The sequence below is a fragment of the Schistocerca serialis genome, chromosome 7, assembly GCF_023864345.2.
Source record: "Schistocerca serialis cubense isolate TAMUIC-IGC-003099 chromosome 7, iqSchSeri2.2, whole genome shotgun sequence".
In the NCBI taxonomy this organism is placed as follows: domain Eukaryota; kingdom Metazoa; phylum Arthropoda; class Insecta; order Orthoptera; family Acrididae; genus Schistocerca; species Schistocerca serialis.
The window spans coordinates 488552418-488572733 of record NC_064644.1 but is presented as its reverse complement, the minus strand read 5'-3'; the positions used below and the strand labels follow the sequence as shown (position 1 = coordinate 488572733).

The window sequence follows — 20316 nt, the reverse complement described above, 5'->3', positions numbered from 1 at the left end:
GCTAACAGAAATATCATTGTGACACTGTACTAATTCCCCATGCTCGTCTTTTCAGGGGGTGCTTTTGTCCCTGACTTCAATTTTGTGGATGATTTTGTTCAGTAGCATTGAACAGCACTGGTGGAGGAGCCCTTGCATCGAGAGGATATTTGACTAATGGGGTGGCGCATCTAGTATGTGTGCGGGATGTGTTTGAGAGATGTATTGCAGCACGCACCAATGATCATCCAACAGTGGTGACCCACACTGGTAAAGGAATGGAATGCCCTACCACAAGAACTCCTTACCAGTTTTATGGTCAGCATGGGAGCATGTTTCAGAATGTGTGTTACTGTCTGTTATCATCTCAACCCTATAAGAGAACCATGGCGTGCCTTTTTTAATGTCCAGGGAATCATCATGAATCACAGTGACTTCAGTGGAATTATTGTCTTTGAATAAATGTCATTTTTATTTGTCTCATTGGGTATTTCTTTCATTTACCTTCTGTACTCTACTGTAGCGTTCATTCTACATATGGTGCAGATTTCATCAAGGTATGTTAATAGGCTGTGACGTATCATGCAAAAGCAATTTTTGTTCTGGAGATTTGCATACCAGTGTAATTTTGCAAGATCATTGTCAGTTTGTGCTATTTTTGGTTTGTTAATTATATGTTGTTAGTCTTACTGCAATTCATTTTCATGCCTACTTTTTAACTCGTACATCAAAGTTCTTCCATTTGTTTCTAAAGTTTTTCTGCATTACAAGCAAAAGAGAATGCGATTTAGCTATATTATGTCAACCAGAATTCTTCATTTTCTCAGTTGAGGGGATTGAAAAAATTCATTGAGTGCTAAGAACATATTTGGAAGTATGGAAACTCCTTACCTGACACCTTTTTCAATTTTAAATTTGTTACTGCCCACATGAGGCCTAATGAGATTGACATATATGTTCTTCATTTTTCAAGGGTTATTAATACAGATTTCATTGAAACATGACATGAAAAACTTTGTCAGGAATATATGAATTCTAGGCAATGTGGCGATTTGTACACATAGTTCAGTTGTGTAATCTAGTTTGACATAGAAATAATACTGATATGCAAATTCTTGATTGCACTGTATTTGTTTCTAAATTAATTTTTTTTTTCTTTTCCTAATTTTTTTTCTTTATGTGTTTAATTCTAATATTTTTATTTAACTAAATTTATGAAATATTACAAGATTCTGCTGTTACACTGAAGAGCCAGAGAAACTGGTACACTTGCCTGATAATCATGTACGGCCCCTGCAGGCACTCAGAAGTGCCACAACCTGACGTGGCATGGACTCAACTAATGTCTGAAGTATTGCTGGAGGAGGGAATTGACACCATGAACCCTGTCCGCAGCTCGTGGTCAAGTGACTAGCATTGCTGCCTCTGGATCACGGGGTCCTCAGTTCACTTCCCGGCTGGGTTGGAGATGTTCTGTGCACAGGGACTGGGTGTTTGTGTCGTCGTCGTCGTCGTTGTCATTGTCATCATCATCATCATCATCATCATCATCGTCATCATCAGTGACAGTGGCTAGATTGAACTGTGTAAAAAATTGGACTGTGAAAAAATTGGGACTCAGTACAGGTGCTGATTAGCGTGCAGTCAAGTGCCTCACAAACTGAACATCGACGTCAACCATGAATCCTGCAGGGATGTTCATAAATCCATAAGAGTATGAGGGGGAGGAGATCTCTTCTGAACAGCACGTTGCAAAGCATCCCAGATATGCTCAATAATGTTTATGTCTGGGGAGTTCTGCGGCCAGTGGACATGTTTAAACTCAGAAGAGTGTCCCTGAAGCCACTGTGTAGCAATTCTGGATGTGTGGGGTGTCGCATTGTGCTGCTGTAACTGCCAAATTCCGTCGGAACGCACAATGGACATAAGTGGATTCAGACAGGATGCTTATGTATGTGTCACCTGTAAGAGTTGTATCAAGATGTATCAGAGGTCCCATATCGCCCCAACTGCACACGCCCCACACCATACAGAACCTCCATCAACTTGAACAGTCTGACACACAGGGCGCATGGCTTGATGAGGTTGTCTCCATACTCGAACATGTCCATTCACTCGTTACAATTTGAAACGAGACTCGTCCGACCAGGCAACATGTTTGCAGTCATCGGCCTTGATGGGCCCAGGTGAGGTGTAAAGCTTTCCGTTGTGCCATCATCAAGGGTACACAAGTGGGCCCTTCGGCTCCGAAAGCCCATATCGATGAGGTTTCATTGAATAGTTTGCACGCTGATACTTGTTGATGGCCCAGCACTGAAATCTGCAGCAGTTTGTGGAAGGGCTGTGCTTTTGTCACATTCAATGATTCTCTTTAGTAGTTATTTGTCCCATTCTTGCTGGATCTTTTCCCAGCCACTGCAATGTCAGAGATTTGATGTTTTACCAGATTTCTGATGCTCACGGTGCGCCGACTATAACACCCTGTTTAAACTCATTCAAATCTTGATACCCTGCCATTGTAGCAGCAGTAACCAATCTAACAACTGCACCAGACACTTGTCGTCTTAGATAGATGTTGCCGACTATAGCACCGTATTGTTCCTGTTAACATATCTCTGTCTTTGAAAATGGATACCTATACCAGTTTCGTTGGCACTTCAGTATAATAGCTGTACATGGTGCAATTGAATAATTTTGTTAATGTTCTCAGAAAACAGAGAAAACAAAAGTTACAAAGAAAGTACCTTTACTGGCCTTCAAAGTAATCACCATTACATAGAACATGCTTTTGACATTGATTGTAAAGCTGTTGGAAACTGTCAGCAAATGCTTTTTATGGAATCACTAGCAGCACTGTTGTCATGTATGTGGGCAATTGTGCTTATAATGTCTTTGCTAATCTCCAACTGTGACAAAGGTTAAGGCCAAAAATTTAGATGTGAGAGAGTGATTCTTTTCGGCGTGCCTGTCTGTGGCTCAGCGATCATCTTCATTTTGAGTTGATACCTATTCTCATTACTACTGATATTATCAGAGTATTTGTGCAAGTTATCTGTTGCATGGAGTGATCAACACGGCCTCATTTCATCAAGACGGTGTCTGTGACAAGTGAATTGCTGGCCACACGAATGGGCTTCCATGACGGGCCAAAAATGGAGGCCATTTCTTTGGCTATCTCTAAGGGATCGGGCCAACCAATCTGAAGCCCATCATTTCCCACTAATGTGCAGGCCCTGCCCATCGGATCTAGTCTCATTGATCTGCCTGCAGTCCGGGTCTTTTTATATATGGCATAATGCGGTGGATTTTCGTGTTTTGTCCAAGGACCCAGAACTGCGGTGCTCCTCGGCAGGCCAGAGGCCACTGGTGATGGATTTCAGGAATTGCAGCTGTCTTACCGCAAATACATTGTACAGTGTAGCATTTTTCAGACTCATTTATTCTAGTACATTTTAGCACTTTGGAAATAGGTCATATATTAGAAAGTATGGACAATAAGAAGAAGAAAATTGTCGGTTGTTGGTGGTTTGTACGCTATGTACTCATATATGTCTCGAAAGAAAAATCACACAATACCTGTAAAATAATAGACATAAAACAATGACTAAGAACAGACAATAATGACCATAGTAGAACTGACATTTTTTTTGGTGGTCACCTATAGTGTTGGTTTGCACAACTCTTCCCCTCTTCCCTGCCTTATACACTTCTTTCAAGAGGCCTACTTTTTTCTGAGGTTATTTCTGAAATCAGTGGAGGTATTTTAAATCTGTCTTCAGACTCCAAGGAAACAAGTTTTTTTTTTGGTCAGAAATGTGTTTCGTATTATTGAAATAAAATAACAACAGTGGTCTTAATGAAACACACATACCATTTGACTTGCTTTCCCCATCTAAAAACAGTTCATTACAAAAGATTTTGACATTAGTACTTAAGATTTTTGCTCACACGGGCCAGAAATCTACCATGGGGCCCCAACCTTCGCAGCATCTTTTCCCTTCCATGCTGCATGTTTATCCTCTTGCTATTCTTTTTCCTGTCCCATGGGGAACATGTCTGGGGTGTTTTTGGGAATGTCCTGCACTGACTGTAGCTGACATAAGAATAGTCTCACCACTGTTTTTCATTCCTTTTTCCTTTCTTCGTGCACCTTATCGTATCCTTCCTCTGCTTTGCTGTGTGAGTCTCCTCTTTTTTCTTGTTCCTCCCTGTGCGCTCCTGAAGGCCAGCCCATGTGTCTGACGTGTAACAGGTGACTAGGTAATGCATAATTCCCAGCCCGGGGTCGACAGGTAGGGTTTGCACATACCCCCTGGTACAGGCCAGGTTCAGGGAGGTGTGATTGCCTGAGCTGTTACCTTTCCAAATTGCCAATTGGTTCCTCTGTCAGGTTTTCAGGAGGTGTGACCTGAGGTGTGAACAGTCATTAAGGCAGGTGCACCTCCTTGTGAAGGGGGCTCCTGTTGGAAGGAGCCTGCCATCGGAGACACTGGCAATCATGGGGATTTTCTCGCAATGAGCCAATCATCTTCACACTCAAAATCTACAAAATATAAACGGAATGAGGCCAACAGTTCAAAGATCCTCCCAGCTGCGCCCCAGTTCCTCGTGGTTTCAACTACTGAAGACGGTCAGTCCTTCACCACGGTAAATCCATTTATTATTCAGAAACGTGTTGATGCAGTTGCTGGCCCTGTGATCCTTCTGATTCTCAAGCACAACTGCTTGCTGCTTTGCTTCTCCACGGCTATCCTGTTCGTGTTGAGACCCATAGAACTCTGAATTCTTCCCATTGTGCTATTTACACAAGGCTGCTTTATGATCTGACAGAGGCCGAAATCCAAATGTACCTCTCTGATCAGGGTGTCATTGCCATCCATGGGATGATGGGAAAGGTAGATGCCTCCTTAGTTCCCATGTGCACTTTCTTCCTCACCTTTGATCAAGAGGTGCTTCTGTCCAAGTATAAAGCATGCTATGAGGTTCTCACAGTTCAAGCATACATTCTGAATCTGAAGCACTGCTACCAGTGTCATAGTTTCAACCACACTTCAATGCCTTGTCGACACCTGGCCAAATTTGTAACCTGTGGTAGGGATGCGCATGAGGGCGACTGTCTGCCTTCTTTTCCCTGCTGTATCAACTGCAAAGGGTGACCATCCACATCCTCTTGAGATTGTCCCATGTATCTTTATGAGTGTGTTAAAGGAAAAAGTTCCTTACACCGTTACTCACAAGTTATTGGCTAGTCACGTACCCTGCGTTCTACCACCTGGCCCTTATAGTACTGTTCTTGTTAAATCTCACTCCATGAAGGGCATGGCCACGCAGACTTGGCGACCTCAAATTCAGCTCTGGGGTTGTGAAAGCACCCAGTGTTATGGTAGCATTGCAGTCCCCTTGTCCAGCTGTGCAACAAGCCATCAAACTCTAGCCTCACAGAGCGAAATCACCAGCTGCACAATGAATAGGCTGGAAAGGACAGGAGGAATACTCCCGTGAAGACTTCCTGTGTCCCTCCAGCCAACCAACACTTGAGTCAGTCTCTGTTAATCGGAAAGGCTCGAAGAAGTCCAACAAAGGCAAACGGTCTTCCCCTTTGCTGACTCGAAGATCCTCTTCGACGGTGTCGTCACGTGATAACTTCGCCTGACCAGTCTCTTTGTCGTCGGTGTGCACCACCAACCTTTTTTCTGCGTTGGACTCCACAGGCCGACAGCAGAATGAAGCGAACAGTTCTGTGGACCACATTGAGCAGGACCCTCCTGCCTCTGTTCCCTGTAGCAGCGAGTCTTCACAGGCTGGCACTCAGCAGCTGCCGAGATGACACCCCTTTATTTTTTTCCTCATCATGATTCTCCTCCAATGGAATGTTCGCGGCCTTCGATCCCACAAAGAGGATTTATGGCTGTTTTTAGAATCGCAGTGTCCCCTTGTATGCTGCTTTCAGGAAACAAAATTGTGTCGTCACGACCGCTTTGAGCTTTCGCATTTCTTCCTGGTCCATTGTGACCTTCTGAACGAGCTGTGGGATTCCATCTCATGGAGGAGTCATGCTGCTCATAAGGGATGACGTTCATAATCAACCCATCTCCCTGATGACCCGTCTTCCAGCTGTTGGAGTTCGCCTTTTCTTTCCTCAGTTGACCTTCTCCCTTTGTATCATTTACATCCCTCCATCATTTGATGTCACCAGGGCCGACTTCCTCCAGCGTATTGGGCTAGCACCTCATCCATTTCTGCTGCCTGGTGACTTTAAAGCTCACCATCCCATTTGGGGTTTTTCCAGAACCTGTCCGAGAGGTGCCCTCTTGGCTGACTTTCTGCATTAACACAGGAGCACCCAGGTTCCTTTGAGACTCCTCACGCGCCTGTTCCCATTTGTACCTATTCTTCTGCACTGCACATTTTGCCCATTGTCTTGAGTGGTCCGTTCTTTCTGACACATACTCGAGCGACCTTTTCTTATGTGCTATCCATTTGCTGACTCCTACCCCACCTGCACGCATACCCAAATGACGGCTAGCTAAGGTCGACTGGAGGCTTTAATCCTCCAGGGTGATTTTGATGAACATTGTTTCCCCCACCAACTTTACATCTTGGGTCTGTTGCTCTTCCATTCAATTAAACTATGAAATTCCTGTGACTCCTGCGCGATAGGAAGCACTATTAGTCCTCTCATGTCTTACCTGGCAGTCCACTGTATGCAGTCCCTCAGTGTCCTATGTTTCCTAATGGTACTTCCTAGGGTGCATATCGAACCACCACCTCCGTTTGTACCAGCGCATTGGACGTTCAAAAATAGACAGTGGGTGCTTTGTTTACGCATCTGAACGTCCATCCCTCTTACACTGTCTCAATACTATCTATGAGCCTGCATTTGGCCACTGGCACCTTTTACACTAGTTTGGTCGTGAGTCTGTATGCAGAAGCTGCCGAACTTCTGCTGTCCTACTGCCGTGACTTTCTCCTCAGCAGGTATGCATGCCATTTGTCTGCCATGCGTGGCTCCCCATCCTATGTCTCTTTCTTCGATGACTCCTTTGATCGCCTGTACGGAGTGCATCACTCTTCTCTGTTACCTCCTGGAGTTCGCTTTCAGCTGTTGCTTCGGCTTCACATTCTCTGCAACCCTTCACCACCTTGGATTCATGCGTTGGCTCATGTTCACCTTGCCCTTCATTCGCTTCCTAGGCACACAAAAACAATCTCATTCTATTGTCTTCAGTTTCACAACCTTCCAACGGAATTTTGCAATAGTACCTTTGTGTACACTGATGGCTCTTAGGCTGACTGTGGTGTCGGGTGTGCCTTCATTGGTGCTGATGTTTTTCAGTTTCCACTTCCGGCAAACTGTTCAGTATTTGCAGCAGAGCTCTTCGCCCTGTATCAGGCCACCGAGTGCATCTGGCGGCATAGGCTTTTCATTTGTGTCATCTGCTCACTCACTCTCGGCACCCTTCAAAGCCTCTGTGCACTGTACAATGTCCATCCCTTAGTGCAATGGGTGCAGGAAAGCTTTCACTTGCTCACCCTTGATGGAGTCACTGTGATGTGGATTCCTGGTCATATCAGTCTGACAGGAAACGAGGATGCTGATGCTGCTGCTGCTGCTGCTGCCAAGACTGCAGTCCTTGTACTTCATCGCACTAGTTCTTACATTCACTGTGACTATCTTCAGTGTTGCCGCCTGTCAGAAAGTGGTGTCACTTTGGTATTGCTACTGGTCCTCCCTTCATGGGAACAAGCACCAGGTTATTAAGCCTCTCCCAGCATCTTGGAAGACCACCTCTCAGCTCTCCTGCTGTGAGGAACTCATTTTAACTAGGTTGCGTATTGGGCACTGTCTTTTTAGCAGTCACCATTTGTTAAGTGGTGCTGCCCCACGCATTTGTGCACATTGCGACCAACTTTTTACTGTTCACCATTTCCTGACAGAATGCCCCATCCCCTTTTTTTTTTAACTGTTTATGTGTATTTTTGTCACCAAATGTGCTTTGTTTTATTGAAGTAAAATAACATCAGTGGTCTTAATGAAACACACACACCATTGGGCTTGCTTTCTCCATCTGAAAGCGGTTCATTACAACAGGCATTGATGTTAGTACTTAATATTTTTTCTCACATCAGGAAACGCCATCTGCTTGCAAGTTTATTCTCCCCTTCCCCCACTATTGTTTCATGAACTGTAGCTGCAAAGACAGATTCACTTACCCTTGAGATCTCAAAATTTATCAGGGAAATTTTCTAAAATTTGTCTGGAAATCAGTGAAATATCAGGGAATTTCACTTAGGGAAAATTGTGGTAACCCTGTGAGACTGGGGTGCTTCAAGCAATCCCACAAGAAAAGTTTACTGACAGTAGGCTTAACAAAATGTGTCAGATGTGTGCTGTAGCTCACTGTGATTACTTTGAGAGCCAGTAAAGGTATTACATTCATAACCCTCACTTCATTTATTTTTGAGACCAATTACTGAACTTCTCAGACACTCTCTGTACATCGCAGTATGTTAGGAAATTTACTGTTCTTCATTGGAAGTTGAAATACAAGACAAATAGTATTGCAAGGAGGTGGAGCACACACATTCCGGTTATAATGTGAAGAGTTCCCTTTAAATTTGATTTCCTTTCCTTCATCTTTGTATCAGTTTTTCTATCTCCTTCTTTTCTTTCTTTTGCTATCTCCAGGTGAACAACAGAGCAGGTCTGACATGTAGTATCTAAAATTATTTGATTGCATTGTGAACATTGCAAATGGCTGAATAGGTTTAAATGTGAACATTTTTGGTTAGGCTGTACAGTGACTGTTGTTGGTGTCAAATAAAACAGGTTCACTCTTACAGGTCAGAGTTTATTTCTACAGCCAATTCTGAGAGGTTTAAACCTTCAAGTTGGATTTATGTTTCTTAATACAGTATCTATGTGTTGTGTTAGACCTTTTGGATAATCTGTGACACTGTCTCTGGTAGTACACACTCTTAAAACACTGAAGGGAATAACAAGAAAGTAAAAGCAGCTTGTGACCACTGGAGATAGTGCCACAGGTTACCCCAAACTGTTTAACACAACACATACACGCCATCTTAGTTCACATAGATTGACCTCTCTCTCTCTCTCTCTCTCTCTCTCTCCCTCCCTCCCTCCCTCCCTCCCTCCCTCCCTCCCTTCCTCCCCCCTCCTCCTCCTCTCTAACCCCCCCCCCCCTCCAGTACTACTCTTGGCCCTTTTTAAGGAACAGCAAAACAGGTCAGATATGAGATTTGTGAGATATTCCTCAACTCTGGCACGAAGGGCAGGATTTTTTTTTTGAAGTGTGTCATCACATGTGGTGTCATTAAACTCCAGAATCTGAAACTGCAGTTAAGGAGTGGCAAAGAAAGGATGAAGTCTGTCAAGTGATGGTTAAAACATGTCTCTCAGCCGAAAAAGTTCTCGCGACTGTGTTTTTCGACTACAGATGAGTGCTGTTCATTGACTTTCTTCCCAACTGATGTGCAGTTAATGTAGTTTGCTACTGACAGTTGTTAACATTAGCAAAAGCTGCTTATTGGAACAAAAGATGAGGAATGCACATCAGGAATGTCATCCTTCTCCATAAATCCTACGATTTGTACGGTGAGTTAGAAAAGGGAGAAACTGGAGGACAGGCACGGGAAACACTCGACCACCCTCCCTATAGTCCAGATTTGTCTCCTCCCCCCCCCCCCCCCCCCCCCCAATTATTTTTTGTTTGTGTCCATGAAAGAATCACTTGGTGGGAAACAATGAAGATGTTGAGGAGCGTGTGCACTATTGGTTGATGAAGCACTAGCAAACTTCTTATGAACAAGGAATGCTCAAGTTTCCTAATTGTTGGCTAATGTGTGTATAGCGAGCAGGAGCTATGAAGAGACATGTTGATTGTTCACTCAAGATATAATAAAAGATTAAAGTGTCCAACACTGACTATCAAAACTATTTGTCTGGAAATTATGCCACTGTTTGTCTGGATGCTTCACTAGCAAACATGACAGCTACTGCTTGATTGTGATAGTCCTGCATCAGCTTCTCTTCTCAAGTGTTTACACTCACCAGGTACCACAAAATTATAGAAGTGCAATGTGTTACTCAAGCCAACTGAATAGTATCAGCCTTACGCACAAACGACATTTCGTTTTTAAAATTAAAATGTTATTTTTTCTACTGAAATGGTACGCAAACTAATTTCAGAATGATTATTTTCAAAAAGTGATTGCGAGCAACATTACGCTGTTGTCATGTGCTCTGGGCCCACTGTGGCTCCTCCATAAGGAACGCTGATGCCCAACCTTTTCCTATTCATAGATCCTCCATATATTCCTTCCACCTTCAGTTTTTAATTCTTTGTTTAATACTGCCGTACCATCTGAGCTCTTAATATTCACACAGCTGCTCCTCTTTTCTACAAAGCTCACTCTAATTTTGCTAAAGGTGGGATCTATCTTTCCCCTAGTCATTCATATTTTTCAGGGTGACTACAACCCAGGACAACCGGGAGATACGAGAAAAACCCGAGAATTTTTTCATCCCGGAAAAACCCGGAAATTTTTTAGAATTCCAGGAAATTTTCATTGTTTTAGTTTTCAGTTAAATTTTTGTGATCAACCCTTAAGTTGCAAGGAAATGCACCCTATACAAAACACAGTGCTCACAGAAGCATCTGCCTACAGCAAAGTGTGTCAAAGGCTTCAGCAAGACTGCAATGCTTCATAACAACAAATTGCCTCCAGTGAGTGTGACATGACAACTGTTTCCATTAGATCCGTTTGAGCAGTTGTGGGTGGGCTCTTAACGCATGCGCCGTTGAATCACGTATGAGTAGTTTCTCCCACTTCTGGCTACAGATGTGTGGCTGGGCACCATTATCTAGTATTGCCCCGATTCGGAAATATCGTAGATCCGGGGCTGATGCACAGAGCAGTCTGTTGTGGGGAGGTGGGTAATCTCCACGTGACCTGTGCTTACGTATTTTGCTGTTTCCTTTTCATTTATTGTTCTCACATTAAATGGAAACAAAATGGATTTCTGTTTCTGGGATCTATCAAATGAATTAAAATACATTCTCACAATTGCGGAAGGCTAAAATATGTTCTTAGTTTCAGATTTTATTTCCACCTTTCTGACAGTCTAGCATTAATCGCCTTGCAGAACAGTGAAGTTATTTTTGTCGGTTTGCTAAAGATATTTGGCTTTAATTAGTCTTTCCGCTGAGGCAGTCAATATATTTGAAATGGGGCGTTTAATTTCACACTATTGACCAGTTTCAACTGGTTGCCGCATTTCAGGTGCACATTTTCCATCACCATTATGCCATAATAAAGAACCAAACATGAGATAATACAGTACTGGTACTCCCAAGAAAATTTACATCCAAACCTGGACATACAAATGTGCACTTAAGCCGAATTATGCATTTTAGTGCGGTTCACGAAATTCCGATGCTCTTGAAGTATCCTCTGATGTCTTGTTTCTTTTATGACATAATGTAAGATCTTTTAATGTTGTACATACGAGCTTCCTGTGTCATCGTAGCTGTGAAAACTCAGTGACGCCTGTTATCTGGCGATCTCTGGCAACTGTTGAAACGAACCAATCTGTAACAGGTCGTGGGAAAATATTGCGAATGGTGGTTTGAGAAGCATTACTTTCAAAGAAAATTCTTTTCACACAAGATGAACTGTGTGTAAGAGTGTACAATGAATTTCTTAAATCACAGAGCATTTGATTCTCATTTAAGACTCAGCTCCTTGAGGACGACCATTTAGAAGATCAGACATTCACATCGTTCTTTAAAATTTTACTGGCACATTTGTGTGATGTATCTTAAAGTGTAACATGCGCAAAAAAGATAAACATTATAGTGGAAGCTTAGCTTCTCTTGCAGGTTATTAATCTAAGAGACCAATATTATATGTGAAAGCTTTGTTTTTCTTGTAACACCATGGATATTAATTTAAACCATTAACTTTTCCTATTTGTGTGTTTGTGCTACTGAACAATGATGTTACTATTGGCTGACTGCATCATGTGTCCTATGCTCTGAATATCCGCTGTCATGATCACGTGACATGAGCTACGACTGGCTGCCCATCACAATCTCGATTTCAATGCTTCGGAAAGTAACATGCGGTGTTTCGTGGAATTCGAATTTATACTGTCGGCGTACGAAAAAATGCAGCCTACACGTTGCTGCACATCACAGATCTTTCAAAAAGTGCTGCGAAATTCTACACCAGTGTATAAAACCATAGCGATTCAAAACCATAGCGATTCGATGGTTGATAAGTTTTACATTTCCGAGGAAAAGTATACTGTCACTTAACACGGAAAAAGTGTATTTTCACCCGGGAAAAAGGATATTTTTAACGTGGTGAACCGGAAATTTTTTTTTCCGTATCCGCATGTACAACCAGTTTACACAAAACGTTGGTCATGCTGCTGCAGTGTGTCTGCAGTCGAACAAAAATTTTTGTCCATTGTTTTACCTTCTGAATTAAAAACCAACTGAGTGGAGAAGACAAAGAACAGAGGTCTCTGAACCAGAATAATTAGTTTTTTTCACAAAAGTTACTCAGTATTTTTCTAGCTGTCAATCACTGTTCTCTGTCATCTTATCGAAGTACAATTCTAAGCCCTAACTTTTTGTCAGAATTGCAAAATTCCTAAATTTCAGTTTTCATTTACATCCATTTCTTGGGGAATAACAGCATGTGCTCACAACTAGAGATTCTGCCAATGTCATTGCACTGTTAATATAGAATGCAGTCGATTTGGAAATATCACGAGGTTATGTTGTCATTTGATAAACTTCCACAAAATTTGTAAGGGACTGACCACTCCGGTATTTGATGATTTCTTTCATTGTGTGTGTGTGTGTGTGTGTGTGTGTGTGTGTGTGTGTGTGTGTGTGTGGGGGGGGGGGGGGGGTGTTTTTTAGTTGGTTACTGTTTTTCGCTTGGTTTGCTTCAGGCAGTCCAATACATTTCACCATTTTGCTTTGACCCGGAGCATCAGATAGTAAACATTGTGTGCTCTACATGATTAGGTATGTACAAGTGATCATGTCCTTTTCATGCAGTTTTTGCTGGCATGAAGATGGCGTATAAGTGGCAATGATATTGTAGATGGACTTTATTAGGATACTGATGGTGCGTCTCCTAATCAGTGAGCAACAACAATCTCTTCTTCTGTGCGAGCCAGAGAATTGAATGTTAGCAGCAAAGAAGAGATTTATGACAAAATGTGGTTTGTTGCTTGCAAATGGAATATTTCTTGTGATGGGTATGGTGATCTTACCAAATTTCCATACTCCATTAGGAAATGGTGATCCAGATTCATCATCAGTCTTTGGTCCACATTATATTTTGAATATTACCAGCTGTAATGCTATGCCCAACCTCATTCGTGAAATTGTTACTGCAACAAATAAGTGTCCAGCACAATAAAAACTGAAGGTATCTCCACTAACAAAACATTTAAGATGGCACTTGTGGAGAGATGTTTCATTGGATGATATGAAGGTATATCTTGGCATAATACTGAACTCTGCTCTGATTAAAAAGTGGAATTAGGTCACTATTTCACTAAAGATCGACTGGACAGAGCACATTTCCTCTTCATGGGTATTTCCTCTTGCCTCTGGTTTTTCCTGCTCTCTACTAAACCTGATTCTCACCGAAATTGAAGTCAGAGTTGGCTATAAATGTGGGTGAAAAAGTTAAAAGTTTCCACCTTTATGACTTTATTGCGATTTGACTTCAAACGAGAAGGCTGCTGTTACAGTTCTTATTACCTCCATTACGAAGCAACTATCCCAGAACTCGGAATCAGTTTGTAGCTTGCATACCTATCAGCTTCCAGGGCAACAGAAACTTGATTTTCAATATTTTGCATCATTATTGACAGAATTTAAAAATTTTAAATGTTGTCATAATCTGCTTATTAAGAGGCATAATCTTATGTTAAAAGTTTAGAATGGTAAGTCAAGTATTAAGTTATAAAACTGTGTGTTTATCTGGAGGCAGCAAGGCAACATTAACTGACAGCAAGCAAATACCCAGACTTTATACATCCAGTATTTGAAATGAGAGCACTGAGCAATTTCCAACAAACTTTACACATAAATTCATCAATAATTTTTCTCGCTGGTAACCTCCACAAACCGATGAAAGTAAAAACGTTCATTGCTTACTACATTTTCACTGTTCATGCAGTAAAACTTTAGCATCTGACATAACATTTTAATTTATTACTTCTTTACTACCAAGGAGGATCAAAAAGTATACACAATAATTTTTTTTTACTCTTGGTATTGCAGCTGGAGTGTTGAAATTTCCAAATGATATAGTTTGAAGTTTGTGCTACAGAGGGCGGTCTGTTTTCATGTGCAGCTATAGCAAGAGAAACCTGAACTACAAAGTTAACATGTTACTGTCATCAACTTGGGAGGAGCAGGAAAGTGTAGCTCAGTATTTGTGGGCCAAAGGGCGTAAACTGAGTGAAATTAAGAGAGAATGCATGGTGTGTTTGGGGACATAGTGTCTCCAAGAGGGTCGTATGGACCTTAGTGACTAGCCATGCTCCAGGCGGCTGGTAACAGCTGCAACCCCACAGAATGTTGGAGCCATTGAGGCAGCAGTTTTCAGCGATAAGTGTGTGCAACTGCGAACCTTATTGCAGCATTTCAACATTTCCAGTGGTGCATTGTACTATATTGTCCATGACACATTGAAATTTCATAAAGTTCATGCTTGCTGGGAGCCTAAGAACCTGACAGACAACCATACGGGCGAGTGAATGATGACAGGCTTGGATTACTTAACATATTACACTACAGAAAGATATGACTTTCTGAAAGGAATAGTCATTGGTGATGAGTCATGGATGCACCACAACATTCCCGAAACCAAGCAGGCCTCTATGGCGTGGAAACATGCAGGTTCCCCAGTACGAAAAAAATTCAGACCGATCCAATCTGCTAGGAAAGTGCTTGTGCAATTGCTCTCGGATATGCATGGTGTGTTACTGGTGGACTTTGTTGAATACAGGACCACATTAATACTGATGGTATCAGTCTTCTTCATGACAGTGCTCAAATCCATGTTGGTGCTCCTGTTCGTGAGAAAATCAACAATTTTGGTGGAGGTGCTTCAGCATCCACAATACAGTCTGCACCTTGCTCCATTGGACTTTCATCTGTTTCATTCCATGAAGAAATTGCTGGCCGGCTGTCACTTTTTGATAGATGTGTAAGTGAATCAGCAGATGCTTATATTCTAATCAAACACACTACTATGAGCAGGGCATATTGAAACTGGTGCCATGATGGAAGAAATGTGTTGAGAACATTGGTGGCTACGTAGAAAAGTAGTTAAAAGATGTAAGTGTGTTTCTTTTTTTTTTTTTTTTTTAAAAATACCTATTAAACATTTTGATGATTAAATTATTGTGCGCTCCTTTCCAATCTTCCCTCATAACAACTTTATTCGCAACACTATTTGCAGACAGTATCCATACATATCTCTGAATGTACCTGCAAAATTATGTCATTGTACAGCACACAGTTAGGAGACATGATGTTATAAACTTTGAGATGTGTGAGAAACTTGCTGTTGCCAAAAATGAAGTGCATATTACCCAGACTGTATTCATCCACTGAGTGACTTCCAGCAAACTTTTAAGCATAATTTCAAATATTTGCTGAAGTTTTTCTCACTGATTTGCTCAACTTCAAATATTTAACACATTAACTCATTTGTAAAGTAATTTGATGTTTGAAACAGTTTTGTACATGGAAGTTCAATTCTTTAAAGAATTGGGAGTTAACTGTCACTGTACAGATTTGTGCAATTTGTTCATAAGCTATAGATCAAAATTATGTGCATGAGTAGATCAAAAATTTTATGAGAAAATTTCACTGTATGTGGTGGCTCTGTATGATCTGCTGTATTCAGGGCAAGTAGTAAAAATCCTAGTAACATTCTGCACAGGCAAATGGAATGTGAATACAGCAGCAGCCATGTGAGATCCACTGCAGGATAAAGACCTTGTCTTTTCTCTCTTGAAATCCTCCAGATAACTAACATGTTCCATCTGCTATCCATTTGCCTGACTGCTTACCCAACCGACTTCCATTTAATTATCCATAACTGTATCTTCTGCTTCAGTCTGTTCTTCGATTCATGTGTAATTGTTGCACTGTCTCTTAATGATTCCCAGTATGCTCTACTTTCCAGGATGCTGAGCACCCTTCTGTTTGTGAATGAATTTAGTGTTTAAACTCGATTGATGATTGGCTTTGGAGTATATAAACGAGTTATTGATTCTATTTCATGCATAAAATGGAATTAACAATTTGAGTGTACACTCGCAAGCACACCATTAATCAATCAGGCCGAGAGAACTTGATAGCTCACTTTAAAACGTGTGTTTTCTCACTGCCATTAGTCGGTACACTCTGATGATAAACTTTATAGAATTCAGACACATCAAAAGTGTAGTAATGAAAACTATCTTTCTTATATTTTGAATATACAAAATTTTAGTCTTAATTCTAATTGACTCTGTGTGAATGTTTGTTTGATTTGTGGTTTTTCTATGACTTGTGATTTTCTTCATAAACGTTTTTAGTTGGGCTGGTGGAGGTATTTTGCGAGCAATGATTCCGGCATATAGAACTATTTCTTTGGTTTGTGTGGTAGTGCCTATAGAAAAGTTAGTAAAAAAAGGGTTTTGAAGTGAAGACTGTTCTTTCCTATTAAAAAAATGGCTGGTATTTGGAAATTTTTCAGGTCCAGGAGGACCACCCCCTGGTCATGGTGGGCCACCTGTCCACGGAGGTCCCCCGCAAGGCCCTCCAGCTCCCCATGTGAATCCTGCATTCTTCCAGCAAGGTGCTGGCCCACCACACCAAGGGCCACCACACCAGGGTCCACCACCACCACATGGTCCTCCTCACGGCTATGGGCCACCTCCAGCTCCACAGGTACAGGTTTTGCTGTTCCATTTACTGTTATCATCATCATCATCATTATTCACCTTGTCAGGTCATTGTAAAGTGGAAACGGTGATGATAGGGATATTTATCTGAACAGGTATAATCCTCAGTCTTTAGTAAGTCATGTCGCATGTAATAGATTTCTTTGCATTTTGAAATCAGTTGCTTAGTCTGTTTTACACTAGGTGTACTTTGCCCTACATGTTTAGTTTGTTCTTCACAGAAAAGCATTATACTAAATTACCTGGACCAAGCTTGTCCTTGTAAGCTAGATATTCTGAAAGTACTGTCATACTTACAGCCACAGTATGGTGCACCACCACCTGAACATCGTCCTGAAGGACCTCCTCCAATCAGTGAAGTTGAATTTGAAGAAATAATGGGACGGAACAGAACAGTTTCAAGCTCTGCCATTGCTCGTGCAGTGTCTGATGCAGCAGCTGGTAAGAGCACTGTTTTAAAAAGAAAAAAAAAATATTATTAAGGGAAGTGTTTCAGTTTAATTATGCTATTACTCTGTTCTGCTGTTACAGGTGAATATGCTAGTGCAATTGAAACTTTGGTCACAGCGATTTCTCTAATAAAACAGTCAAAAGTAGCTAATGATGATCGTTGTAAGATCCTGATAAGCTCGTTACAAGATACACTTCATGGAGTAGAGACAAAGAGTTATGGATCTGCACGAAGAGGTAAGCACATAGAAAGTAATGCTTGTGGGTAAAATTTTCAGACTGGGGAAGGATTTGCACGTGCGTAGGAATTATGTATCCCAGAATCTAGAATGCTGTTTTGATGAATAAAAAAAAAGATTTAACTGCAATCATGTCAATGACATGCAAAACAGTCTTGAAGTTTGTTTGCCCATATTTTCTGGCATGTTCAGAAAATGAAACAAACCCACTCCTATTAACAAAATGTACCAAGAAAAACATGAGTTTTGATGATGCTTCAATGTGCTGTTGCACTGAAATGACATACCTTCATAACACACAAATTGCAATACAGAGTAAGTGAAATTTCAAAATGTTTAATCACCAGCCAGAAGTATCTCATCATTTTATTACAACAAATTATATCAGTAATGACATGTTTTCAAAAGATACCCTAGGCTAGTGCTTTGAAGTGGCGTATATTCGTAGGTGGAAGTTACAATATGAAAGCACCACATGTGCGCAGAAATCCAGTATAGTGGCTGCAAAGTTCTGCTTGTGTTGTAGGGAGTGTTCTTGCCTCTTACTGGTTAACTATTCTATTGCAATTGTTACTGGAACATCACAGAATTTATTTTGTGTTTCACACATAGCAAGGTTTCTTCAAAGTAAAATAACAGGAAATTGATATTACAGAACTTGTACAGCTCCATGTCTACACCAACTTTTACATCCCATGTCTGAATGGCTTAAGGAAACTGAGCAAATGAGAAAGGCCCTATTGAAATATAGAATGAAATTCTGACATTTCCATAAAGCAGTTGATGCGCTATATTGTTTGGAAGACAAAGTACTGGAATAGCAGAAAAAGTTAAAATCATTCTCCAGTGGGAAAGTTGGCAAAAATAAGATCCCTGTTAAAATGTGAAATTATGTACAGGAAAATTAAATGCAAGTAACATTAGGATGTTACAGTGCAACAAGCAAAGATGGTGAAAAGGGTTCAGTGTATGAAGAGCAAAGAGGAATGAGCCTCACAAAACGTGTTACAGGAATCCTTTAAAGATGAGAATCTTGGATGTGTTGAACAAAAGGAGTGGCGCGCGCGCACACACACACACACACACACACACACACACACACACACACACACACAACCACTCCAAACATCCCACCCCGCTCCCCTCTCCTTCCATTACAAGATTGACTATTCCTTGCTATCTGAGGATGTGTTGTATAAATTGGTCTTCTTTCGTCAACATGTACCATAAATTTAATTTTTCCCCACTTCAGTGTAGTACCTCGTCCATTGGTTACTCAGTCTCTCCATCATATATTTTTAACATTGTTGTGTTGCACTACATTTCCAAAGCTTTTATTTATATTATTGTCTGAACTGCTTATGGTCCACCTCTCACTTCTGTACAGGGCTACACTTTAAAGAAATCCTCAGAAAAGCCCTTCCAGCATTTAAATCTGTATCATATATTAACAAATTTCTCTCTTCCGGAAATGCTGTTCTAGCCACTATCAAAATCCATTTTCTGTTATTTCAGTTTCAGCGATTCTCAATTATGTAGCTGCTCAAATAACAAAATCCATCTGCTTCTTTCAGTGCTTCATTTCCTAATCTAATTCCCTCAGCATTGTCTAATTTTATTCAACTACGTTCAATTACCTTTAATTTTCTTTTGTTGCTGCTTGTCTCCTTCTCTTTTCAAGACACCATATATTCCATTAAACTGCTTTTCTAGGTCCTTAACTGTCTCTTAACAAAATTCTGATGTTATAAATAAGCCTCAGAAGTTTTTGTTTACCCTCCTTGAACTTCAATTCTCTTTCTAACTTTTTCCTTGTTTTTGTTTACTGCTTCTCAATCTACATATGGGATAATGTCGGGGATATGTTATAACCTTGCCTCACTCACTTTTCAAATACTGCTTTCCTTTCTTGTCCATCGGCTCTTACAATTGCGCTCAAGTTTTTGTACAAAGTGGATACAATCTTTAAATTTCTGTATTTTGTCCCTGCTAACTTCAAATTTTCAAGGAGTTTAGTCCAGTCAGCAGTGTCAAAACCCTTCTCTAAAGCTACAAATTCAGTGAACATAGGTTTGCCTTTCTTTACTCTATTATCTACGATAAAATGTAGGATCAGTATTGGCTCGTATGTTGCCATATTTATGTAGAATCCAAATTGATCTTCTGAGGCAGACTTCAAGTTTTCCATTCTTCTGTAAATAATCCGTGTCGATATTTTGTGACCATGATTTATTAAACTGATGGTTTGGTAGTCCTAACACCTGTCTGCAACTGCCTTCATTGGAATTGAAATGATTATATTCGTCCTGAAGAGTGAGGTTATTTCAATTGTCTCTTGTATTTTGCACACCAAGTGGAATAATTTCATCATGGCTGGCTCCTTCAGATCTCAGTAATTCTGAGGGATTGTTGTTGACTTCAGGGGCCTTGTATCAACTTAATTTTTCAGTGCTTTGTCAATTTTTTTTGCTCTATTACACTTGCAGTCTCGACTTCACCTACTTCCTCTTGTCTTTCTGTAGAGCTCAAGCTTACTCCCTTATAGACCCTCTTACACAGTCTTTCCACTTTCCAACTTTCCCTTCTTTGCCTAGTAATTGCTTGTCATGTGAGCTCTTGATATTCGTGCAG

The 20316-nt window shown here is 40.9% G+C and overlaps 1 protein-coding gene across 10 annotated transcripts in view; it reads left to right on the top strand.

Moving 5' to 3' along the window:
* LOC126412772 (cleavage and polyadenylation specificity factor subunit 6) overlaps window positions 1-20316 on the top strand; it is a 180926-nt gene that overhangs the window by 115252 nt on the left and 45358 nt on the right. For all 10 annotated transcript variants that reach the window (XM_050082534.1, XM_050082531.1, XM_050082529.1 and 7 more), the window contains 3 exons: window positions 16789-16982; window positions 17296-17437; window positions 17528-17683. In XM_050082534.1, coding sequence (XP_049938491.1) covers window positions 16789-16982; window positions 17296-17437; window positions 17528-17683 — 492 coding nt within the window. The remainder of the gene's footprint in view (window positions 1-16788; window positions 16983-17295; window positions 17438-17527; window positions 17684-20316) is intronic.